The 11053-nt window shown below is 44.4% G+C and overlaps 2 protein-coding genes across 2 annotated transcripts; one reads left to right on the top strand and one right to left on the bottom strand.

The window, feature by feature from the left end:
- On the bottom strand, positions 1-2174 carry LOC133924966 (small ribosomal subunit protein uS17-like). The gene is made up of 6 exons (XM_062370732.1): positions 2020-2174; positions 1340-1380; positions 1152-1252; positions 685-829; positions 500-589; positions 1-266 (listed from the first exon to the last, which is right to left on the bottom strand). The coding sequence occupies exons 1-6, from the start codon at positions 2029-2031 to the stop codon at positions 170-172; spliced, it is 486 nt and encodes a 161-aa protein (XP_062226716.1). The 5' UTR covers positions 2032-2174; the 3' UTR covers positions 1-169.
- A 1337-nt stretch (positions 2175-3511) lies between these two features.
- Positions 3512-11053, top strand: LOC133924965 (uncharacterized). Its single transcript, XM_062370730.1, has 10 exons — positions 3512-3731; positions 3838-4051; positions 6767-6838; positions 8295-8384; positions 8504-8546; positions 8782-8888; positions 9545-9640; positions 10201-10391; positions 10476-10545; positions 10659-11053. Exons 2-10 carry the CDS (start codon positions 3848-3850, stop codon positions 10764-10766), a joined length of 981 nt encoding a protein of 326 aa, XP_062226714.1. The 5' UTR covers positions 3512-3731; positions 3838-3847; the 3' UTR covers positions 10767-11053.

The raw sequence follows: 11053 nt of genomic DNA, 5'->3' as shown, positions 1-11053 counted from the left end.
TGTTAAAACTTTGCACGACAAGGTTCCATAAAGAGCAACATGTTCAGATGATGGGAATTCATTTTGACGGGGAACAATCTCCAAATTATAGTCCAAGACACCAGCCTAGCGGGGATTTTAAGCAAAAAAGACTTCATTGTATAGACTACACATTAAACATAGTCTAAGCTCAGGCTGCAGTGAAGGCCTTCTTCCCGCCGCTACCACCGGTGGTTCCAGCTGGAATGACTTTCAGGACGTTGAACCTCACAGTCTTTGACAGGGGCCTGTTACAATACATAAATAGTACTTCAGTGACAACAATAATAACAAAGCAGTACAGAAATAATACTTTCAGCAACTAACAATATTCCCCTGGCATGCAATTATCAAGTGAGCTGAAAACAACTAAGTTTGAAACAGAGATAGTTTTATTTTATCGGCGAATGTTGGAAGGCTAATATAGAGCTCATTTAATTGATCTCGTCAATACCAAGTTACGAGAGCACGCAAGTATTACCTGCACTGGCCAATGATGACATGGTCACCTTCCTTGACACGGAAGCATGGGGAGATGTGAGCTGGAATGTTGGAATGCCTCTTCTCATACCTGCATCGCATACAGTTATTGCATGTATTAGAGAAATGGAATTTGACGTGGCAGATAAAAAAAATAAGTCTAGGTTCCGCAAGCAATTTACTTACCTCTGATATTTCTTAACAAAGTGGAGGTAGTTCCTGCGAACAATGATGGTTCTGTTCATCTTAGCACTGTGGCATGTTCCAGCAATAATTCTGCCTCTGATAGAAACTGTTCCAGTGAATGGGCACTTCTTGTCAATGTAGGTACCTGTAAAAGAATATAAATTAATCATCTGTCTAACACTTACAAGAAATAGTGCATATCCCATAAGTGTATTATCCAGGAACATCATAGTGCTTGACATCATGACCTAATATTGTTTTCTAAATTAGCAAATGAAATTTGGAGCCACACTAACAATTCAAGTATTTCAACACTGCAATTCTTTCAGTAACAATAGGCAACTAATTAGAACAGAAGAATTTTATGGAGGCCACCTCTTGTCCATCATTATCTTAAATAGCAATGTCCATCATCGAATACTAGGAATATTTGAAGACAGAGCTAAAAAAGAAAGAACTCACTATACCTTCAATTGCCTCCCTGGGGGTCTTGAAACCAAGGCCAACGCTCTTCCAGAATCGGTTGCCTCCCTTGCCTGGCTTCTTACCCTTGTCAGATTTCTTTGTGCTAAAATTAAACAGAAAATTTAAGTTAAGATATGTATATTGCTCATAGATAATAGAAAGCATGAAAGGAGAGGCAAAAGGCCCTCACCTGAGGAACACCTTTGGCTGCTTGAGGAAAGCCTTCTCAGTCTGAAAATTTGGTAAAGATGGAAAACATAAAAACTGTGAGACAACTAGCAGATAACTACATAAACTGATTATACACTGGAATAAATCAAAAGCTTGTAAACAATATGCAACTAACTCAGCAATTGCTATGCTCCACACAAACGATAAGTGATCACACTGATTAATGAAAGGCTCTCACTAGCGCACTGAGAGTTTAGTAACTAGAACAGACATTACACCATTGGCATGACATCTGAAGCAACCAGAATTACCTAGAACAGACATTACGCCATTGCATGACATCTGAAGCAACCAGAATTTCATAACATAACATATCGACAGACTTCAATGCTGCTCACAGTACACTAGTGACACAATAATCGCGTGCTGCCAGCGGCACCCCAACATCAACAAATGATAAGTGTGATTTGCATGTGCCCGTACACAAAACAATCGCACCTAGTCCACCAAAACCACACCAAATTCTTGTGGCCTCAAACTACAAATCCGCAACGATCAGGAGGCCTGTTCAAGGAGTGCAGCACTAGATTCTACAACTAACACGCTCATCAGTTCAGATGTATCAGTTTACGAACACCCCCCGCGAGCGACGCCGAGCGGCGAAGCAGATCAGCAGGGGAAGAGAGGGAGATGCGTTACCTGCTCCGCCATGGCTGCGCAGTGGTCGTCGAACGGCAAGGCGGCGGCCGCGGTGCGCGGGGAATCCGGGCGGCGGCTGCGGAGCTGAGACTCGAAAGGAGGTGGCGGCGCGGGGTAAAACCCTAGGGAGCAGTCTTATAGCGCAGCCTCGTTGGCGAAAGCATAAATTTTGCATAAACACCCCTGTTGATTACAGAATCTATCGAGAGGTCGCGTGGCCACACGGCCCAAATTTGCTTCGGCCCAAATTCCTCCGGGCCGGCCACACAAATGAGGCGTCCGTTTTTTATTTTTATATTTTAAAATAAAAAAAATGTAAAACTAGGTGTCCGTTTGAAAAATTATAAAAATAGGTTATTGTCGCCTGCTATAATGATGACGTTCTTCCAACGAGTAATAAGTTTAAAAAAATAAATATGTCACCCTTTCAATAAGCACATGTTAAAATATCAAAAAGTAAATATGTCACCCTTTTATTGCCCACACAGCCCAAATTTGCTTCGGCCCAAATTCCTCCGGCAGGGCACACAAATGAGGCGTCCGTTTTTTATTTTTAAATTTCAAAAATAAAAAATGTAAAACTAAGTGTATATTTGAAAAAAAAAAAACTACCGTTGCCTGTTAGAATGACGTCTTTCCAACGGGTGATAGGGTATAAAAAATAAACATATTACCTTTTCAACAGGCGACATGTTAAAAATAAAAAAAACACTATATTTCATTGCTCCCAAAATTCAAAACAATATCGAATGGTCATAAATTTTTTTTGAAAAACAATTATGTTGTAAAGGATGCTATAATCTAGCTTTAAAAAGTTTCACATAAAAATATGATATGTACAATGAGAAAAATAAATAAATTTCATTCTACATAGTAATCATATTTTTGGCTAATTTTTTTTGACAGCTAGATCATAGTATTCTTTATACCACTAATTTTTTTTAGAATTCTTCATGATTATTTCAATGTTGTTTTGAATTTTAAAAGCAATGGATGACATATTTATTTTTCAAAACCTATCGCCTGTTAGAACGGGGACATTGAACAGGTGATAATAATCTATTTTTGTAATTTTTTAGACAGATGTCTAGTTTTGTAATTTTTTATTTTTGAAATATGGAAATAAAAAGGCTCTAGTTGATACACTGTTCGATATTACAGCTTTACAGCTGGATTGCACGGTTTGTATGAGATGTTAGAAGACAGATTGTTTGATTGTTATAATCTAGAAGATTATTAAAAATTAGATTGCAAAATCTGTTTGTTTATTTTAATTTACAGATTGTAAATTATGATCACTGTCTACGTATTATAAGTTATGGATTGTGATCACCTGCAAGTTGCAGGCTAAAACAAACTGACCTTAATCACGCAGTTGGCATTGAAGCACTACTGTAGCCAAGTTCAGAAACTGCCTTCTGTCCACCGTCCGATCGTAGTGAAAGTTTGATCCGGTCCGTCCATTGGTCAGCCAAAAGGCGAGAGAGGATCTCCTCGGCAGGCCTTGTCGTCTCCCCTCTTCCGTTCCTCTCCCGTCGCCTCCTTCTCCTCCTCCTCGTCCTGCCGCCTGCCGTACCCGTATCGACCCGAGTGGTGGAATCTCCGAAGCGGCGCCGCACGTCGCTCGGGAGCGGACTGGCTGGGGCGTCCATTTCGGAGCTGAGTCTAGCGGAGTGGAGATCCGCATAGAATTCGATTGGTTACTTGGATCGGTGAGCTATGACTCGGATTCGATTTATTTCGCTTTCCCCTGATTCGTTCTATGCTGGAGATTTGTGAAGAATTTGTGGTGTTCGATGCTTCGTTGCCGTTGCGCAGTTGAGGTGAGATGACGAACCTACAGCCTTCCCTCACCATTCCGCCCTCGTTCGCCGGGGCCTCGCCGCCGTCTCCCTCTCCGCTGTCTGGGGGCAGTGGAGGCCCCGCGCTGGGCCAGGCGTCCAAGGACAAGAAGATGGCGTCGGCGGAGCAGCTGGTGCTGGACCTCTGCGACCCCGAGCTGCGGGAGAACGCCCTCCTCGAGCTCTCCAAGGTTCTATGCGCAACTCTAGTAGTCTCTCATCGTGAGGAATGATTTGCGCCTTGTGATCACTTGTACATAGCAGATTAGCAAGTTACGATTACTGTGGGAATTATCTCGGGTTAGGTTGTTATGGCTGTGAAATGTTTGTGCCCTAGCGACGTTATGCGGTTTTGTAGGAGTTGGTGGCTTAGTTCAATTTTGGTATAGTTGCTAAGTTGCTAGGGTATGAATGGATGCCGTAATGAATGGCTTTGTTGCCAAGAATGCTGTCTCCAAGAGGAATTTTATAGTCAGTTCTTAAATGATCCTGAACTGAACATTCGTAGATTGTACGTTAGTAGTTTACTTGTAACGACATTTTGCGTTTGTGCCCCAGTGACGTTATGTGGTTTTGTAGTAATTAATGCATTTTTTTTTTCTCGAACACGCGGGAGAGCTGCGCGTCATTGCATTAAGAAGAGTGACCTAGTTTATAAGTGAAACCGGGTCCAAAAACCTTACAAGCATTGCAGAACTACCCGCAGAGCCTAGCTCACGTGCAAGACAAAGAAAGAAAGAAGAAAGAAACCCCAAACCCCCTAAAGAACCAGACGACACAGGCTCGACAACATACAACCCGGCAAACACACAACGTACAACCTGGCACTCATGCAAACAACATGAGAAAACCGGCACAGAGACACTCTTTGACACACCTGATCAACCAACATCACCCACACCAAGCAACCCTACCCGACAAGCAATTGTGCCTAGCTAGCACCTCGACCAGAACAACCGGACAACTAAACAGGCGGAGCCCCGCTCACACGCCTGACTACCCAATTCGATCGGCGGCTCACGCCAAACCGCAAGTAGGACGGAGTCCTGGGACGTTGGAGCACATGCATTGACGCGAAGCGCCGAAAGGTGAAGGGAACACCAGCCGAACAAAGGGGTCGAGCAGCAACGGAGGGAGGAGCGACTTGCAAGTAGCGCCGCCAGTTGTAAAATCAAAACACGGAGGGATACTCCGAAATGATGCCTTCAGGAAGGAAGCAGCATAGGAACCGTCGTCGCTCGTTCGGGAAGCCAAACAGGGTTTTCACCCGGAGAAATCCCAGGGGAAGCTTCGTGACGCCGCCTCTAGGGAGGTAATGACACCCGACGACGCCACCATCGTGGACAATGGCATAAAGCTAGTCAGGGCTCTCGCCCATAAATCCCCCCAACAACGGCACAACCCGACGAACACAGAGGCTCGACGGATCGACCAGACCACACCAGCAGGAGAACAACCAGCAGCACTAGAGCACGAGGCCCGAGCGACACCTCCACCAGCAAGAAGACGACCGGGGGCGAAGCCCCGTCACGCAACAACGCACGGGTTGTACCACAACGTCGTCGACAGTGGTCGACCGCCACAAGCGCACAGTGGGGCCACAGAGAACCCGCGGCGGCAGCAACCGGCCAGAGAGACCCGTGGGCAGAGGGAAGAGCCGAGGGGGACCGATCCGCCAACAAGCGGAGGCGCCTGAAGCCACCAGGTCACAGGAAGCACAGTCAACTGCCGCCCGAGCCAGGCGCCCCCGGATCCCATCCGAGGGCACTGAGCGGCCCGCCGAGGCGACGGTCGGCGGTGTATGGAACCCCCCGACCACAGAGGAGAGCAGCCGCCCGGAGGCCCCAGCCCGCTAGGCAAGCAGCCGACCACCGCCCGCGCTAGGCGCCCCAGAGCCCTCCCATCGGCGGCGAGTCGACCGAGGCAGCTGCCCCAGGTGCGGCTATGTAAGACAGGAGGAGCCCGAATCCAAACCCTGGAGGGCAGATCCACCACTGTTGAGGATAGATCGAGGTCCAGGATGCCCGGATCCGCCCGGCCGAAGACGAGGACGGTCGAAAACAGCCGTGACGGGAGAACAGCTTGAGGGGGGAGGGGGGAGGAGAGGAATGGAGGGAGAACGAGAAAGGGGAGAGGAATGGCCGCGACGCCCTGGCTTCGGAGCTGCCGCTGGCCACTGCTGCAGGCGTTTGCCCGCTGGCGGCGGCAGCCGGATCTAGCTAGCTTTGGGGGGGGGGGGTGTTGGGCTAGGGGTGGAGTCGCCCCCCGAGTCGCCAAAGCGGGCGACGTGGGGGTGTTCCCCGAAGTTTTTTCGATTGGCCGAAAGTGAAGACCGAGAAATCTTGACCAGTAGTTAATGGCTTAGTTCAATTTTGGTAGAGTTGCTAAGTTGCTAGGATATGAATGGATGCTGCAATGAATGGCTTTGTTGCCAAGAATTCTGTTTCCACAAGGAATTCTGTAGTAAGTCAGCTCTTAAATGATCATGAACTGAACATACGTAGATTGTACGTTAGTCGTTTACTTGTAACAGCATTTTGCGTTTGTGCCCTGGCAATATTATGCAGTTTTGTAGTAGTTAATGGCTTAGTTCAATTTTGGTATAGTTGCTAAGTTGCTATATGAATGGATGCTGTAATGAATGGCTTTGTTGCCAAGAATGTTGCCTCCACGAGGAATTTTTTAGTAATTCAGCTCTTAAATAATCCTGAACTGAACATACATAGATTGTACGTCAGTCGTTTACTTGCAACGGCATTTTGCTAGGCAAAGCAATTCGGTATCTAAATGAATCTATTCTTAAATGATCCTAAACTGAATAAACGTAGATTGTACGTTAGTCATTTACTTGTAACGGCATTTTGCTAGGCAAAGCGATTCAATATTCAAATGAATCCATTTTTCAGAAAAGAGAGATATTTCAAGATCTTGCCCCGCTGCTGTGGCACTCTTTTGGCACAATTGCTGCGCTACTCCAGGTATGCTAGTTCCTGGTCCTTCAATACTTTTTTTTAGAGTTCTAGGGATCATGCCCCAGTCCATATTGCATTGCAAAACAGGACAATGTGGCGTTTAGTAGTTATTAAGGTGTCGCTATATCGTTGCCATAGCGGCGATATAGCGTTGTGGCGGTGAACAGGAGGTCTTTGCGGCTCGGTTTTGTGAGTTGTCGCTTACCTTGCCGCGGAGTTGAGGGTGGTAGAGGGAAGGAGCAGTGACAGTCAGAGGAGTTGCGGACTGCAAATCCAAGCCTTCGCCGGTCCACTTTGTGGTTGCCGGCAGTAGATTTCACTGTCAGCACCGTCTCCTGCTAGATTCTCCTCCTTAGTCGCCCTCTTGGAGCTCCAGATCAGATGCTCGTCCCTTTTTTTGTTGCTTCTCTTTGCTTCTCCGTGAGAGAAAGGGAGAGGGAGAGAGGAAGGGAGGGAAACCAACTGCAGAGAGAGGGAATGGGGAAGGAAGGAAGTGGCGGCTGCTTGTTTTTGTTAGAATTAGGGCACATAATGGGAGGGATGGGTGCATATATGGGCTTTGGGCTTGAGAGGGACAGTGGACTGAGTGGGGTAATGGCCCAATTCTCTTCATTTTCCTTGTATTCTTTGAAACATTGGTGCTGTATTTCCAAATTTGTTGTAAATATTCGTAGTTATGAAGGCGTATGCTCCTAACATCCTAGACCACGCCGTGCGCCATAAGCGATATAAAGGTATGAAGGTGGTGGGTCGCTGCGCCTCGCTGCACCGCTGTAATAACTATGACGTTTACCGCACCGATACATCAATGTTTACAGCTTAGCCTTGCACACTCGAAGTTTAAAAGTAAAGCACACACACTGCACACAGCTCAGAGCACCCAGTCACCTTCCATGAACACCTTCCCGGCATCAGGTCACACGGCTGCATGCACCATCCATCAACAACTTGATTCTCTCCAGTCTTAATGCCACATTCTCCAGTGCCGATACCCAATTGTTGTAGCTCTCCAGGTTTCTCGTAGGGCATAGCAGCACCCAGTTCTTTGGCATAGGAATCACTTGCTTCCATAACATAGCTACATCCTTCCAGAGTCCATTCTGAAATCACAGACAATTTTTTAGCTTCCACAGCCCCTGCAGGGCTGCGGAACTGAACGTATTTAACACCATATGTTTCTTATCACTAATCCATAGCCTAGCTACTGATTCAAAATTAGCACCTATCAACTCACTCCACATTCTACTAGCTACTGCACATTCAAAAAACACATGATGGATACTTTCCTTTTCATTACAGAACAAACAAGAACCATCTTCAACTTTTCTCCATAGCTCAGTGATTCTTTATCCTAGAAATTAACACAGTGTTGGTGATCATATTAGTTATTTTTGTGTAACTTATTCAGGTTTAAGCTAATATTTCTCATGTGATATATTTGGCAACTTGGGAACACATTCAGGAGATTGTATCAATTTACCCTGCACTTTCACCTCCAACCTTAACACCTGGTGCATCAAACCGTGTCTGCAACGCACTTGCACTTCTTCAGGTACGCTTGTACAAATAAGGGGATAATAGCACAAATTTTTGGCTGCTGGTTGTTCTACACATCATTAGGTTTATATATATTTGTTATGTAACTTTTCTGGGTTCTTTTAATTATTGCAGTGTGTTGCATCGCACCCTGAGACCAGGATCCTTTTTTTAAATGGTAACAAGCCATGCCCTTTGCATAGCATAGTATAAATGCACTGATAATCCCTTACACACACGCATGCACACGCACGCATGCTTGCACGCACTCCACACACACACATGTGCATGCTCCACACACACTCTCTCTCACACACATGCGCGTGCACACACACACAGAGGCAGGGAGCACTGTTCATATATTTTGAGATGTATGATGTAACTAATATTGACAAAAGTTTTATTCTTTTCAGCCCACATTCCACTGTACTTGTACCCCTTCTTGAATACAACAAGTAAAACAAGACCTTTTGAGTACTTACGGCTTACTAGCTTGGGTGTCATCGGTGCTCTTGTTAAGGTAATTTGTTCTTCGAAATTTACATGAACTAGCAAATTCATTATAATGCCTCTGCTTCCAACACTAGATAGGTGCATTCCATATACACAGATCTGTTTCGCTAATTCTGCAATGTAATGATTTCTCTAGATGTTAGAGGAAACTGAACTCTGATGGCCTTTAGTTTTATGGCAGAGAATTTGGCTCTATGGTGTATATAAAAGCGGCTAATAGTTAAGCACCATTTATATTGTCACATCCTCCCTTTCAGTGCTGCAAAACTGAATAACTCTGTAGTGCTGAGAAATATGAAGTTGAACAATTCATTATGCTATGCTATAAAGCAGTTGCTGCAATTAGAAGTCAGATTTATGGCCATATGTATCCAAAGAAGCATGCCGTAAAAATATAAACCTTTTCTGTTGCACCCACTACTCCTTACAGTCCCACACCAATTGCTCCTAGGCAGTATAAGGCTCAAAAGCCCATGATCCAACCAACATATGTAATTTGAGGTGTTCTTGTATTACCTTATAGCAATGACATCATATTACTACCTTTTGTGGCATCCCCTTCATCTTGTCCAAATACATAATAATATATTGAAGTCCCCACTTGTTCTAGAAATACCAACTGTGCAAATAAGAACGAAATTTCTTTGCTTTGTGATAATGCAGGTTGATGATACTGAAGTTATCAGTTTTTTGCTGCAAACTGAAATAATTCCTCTGTGCTTGCGAACCATGGAGATGGGCAGTGAGCTGTCAAAAACTGTATGTGGTTATCCATCTCAATTCTCATACGAAATATCAGAATTTATTTCTTCTGCTTAGCACGGGCAAAGGTGAAATACATTTTGTAGTGTATTTTGTGCTCTGAAGTTTATCATGAGTACTATTTTGCTACCATCAGTTATCTTTAGAATCTTCTTGCCCTGTATGAGGCTTCTCTCTGATAAGCGTAACCACCTTACAATCCATAAGCCTAAAAGGTTGATTGTACAAGGAGCCTCAAAAGCTGTTTGGCAATTCAGCGACTATGCTATGCTACTATCTTTCTTTTACGTGAACTATGCTACTAATTCCAGTGGCAGATTTTTAACACTTGAACCTGTTTTTTTTTTTGTGTGTGTGTGCAACACCTCTTCTGCATAAGAGACAAGTATTTTGAATATGAACTTATGAGGGGCTTCAGCTTCTTTTGGTGGTGGAGTTCAAAGTTGAATTTTAAGGCTGAAATAAAATCTCGTAGAACAAGCGAGCTCTTATTCAGCTAAGTTTATAGCCATCTCTTCAGCACTAATTTAGCCAAATCTGCATATGCACTTATGCAGGTGGCAACCTTCATTGTCCAAAAGATTCTTCTAGATGATGTTGGGCTGCGCTACATTTGTGCCACTGCTGAGCGTTTTTTTGCTGTAGGCAGTGTTTTAGCAAACATGGTTGTTTCACTTGCTGATCAGCCTTCCACAAGGTTGCTAAAGCACATCATTCGTTGTTACCTCAGGCTCTCAGATAATCCCAGGTTCTTGCTATCATTTGTATTTTGCAAAGTTATTTTACATATTATCTCCAGACGTTGTAAAATTTTGTTCTTCTCGTAACGCAGGGCCTGTGCTGCATTGCAAAGTTGCCTCCCGGACATGCTCAAAGATGGAACATTCAATAACTGTCTGAGGGTGAGTTATGCTCTTACATCTGCCATCAACAATTCATTATTGCTTGCATCCCTAAACAAATGATACGCTAAATCAAGTATCAGTCAAATACTAAGTATATTGACTTAACACAGGATGACCCAGCAACAAGGCGTTGGCTCCAACAACTGCTGCATAATGTGACAGGCGGAGGCATAGGAGGAGCTCCTCAGCCAGGCTTGGATCACATGATGGGGATATGAAGCAATCTAGCTGTTGCAATTCACAACAATAATACATCATCTCGCAGTGAATTGCAACTAGAGAAGATCGGTCAGCTGTCCAGGAGAAACTAGTACGGTGTAGTTAAATTTTTTGAGGGGAAAAGAAAATTGTTGTTTTGTATCATCATAAGCAATGAAGCTGATGTGCTTATCATGTAACGATTAGAAATAAGCACCCATGCTGCTTCTGTTCTGTGCTTGCACCAGAACTCTTGCTTTGACGGTTCAAAATCTAAGAACAAAGAAGAAGAACCCCATTATGTGAA

The sequence above is a fragment of the Phragmites australis genome, chromosome 7, assembly GCF_958298935.1.
Source record: "Phragmites australis chromosome 7, lpPhrAust1.1, whole genome shotgun sequence".
Lineage (NCBI taxonomy): Eukaryota > Viridiplantae > Streptophyta > Magnoliopsida > Poales > Poaceae > Phragmites > Phragmites australis.
Note: the sequence above shows the minus strand (reverse complement) of the source record. Positions and strands in the feature narration are given on the sequence as shown.

Coding starts and splice junctions, on each gene's coding strand:
- LOC133924966 (XM_062370732.1), bottom strand. Junction 830..1,151: donor CCCCAGGGAGGCAATTGAAG/GTATAGTGAGTT, acceptor ATTCTTTTACAG/GTACCTACATTGACAAGAAG. Junction 590..684: donor TTTGTTAAGAAATATCAGAG/GTAAGTAAATTG, acceptor TATGCGATGCAG/GTATGAGAAGAGGCATTCCA.
- LOC133924965 (XM_062370730.1), top strand. CDS start 3,848: ATGACGAACCTACAGCCTTCCCTCACCATTCCGCCCTCGTTCGCCGGG. Junction 6,839..8,294: donor CAATTGCTGCGCTACTCCAG/GTATGCTAGTTC, acceptor GAACACATTCAG/GAGATTGTATCAATTTACCC. Junction 10,392..10,475: donor AGGCTCTCAGATAATCCCAG/GTTCTTGCTATC, acceptor CTCGTAACGCAG/GGCCTGTGCTGCATTGCAAA.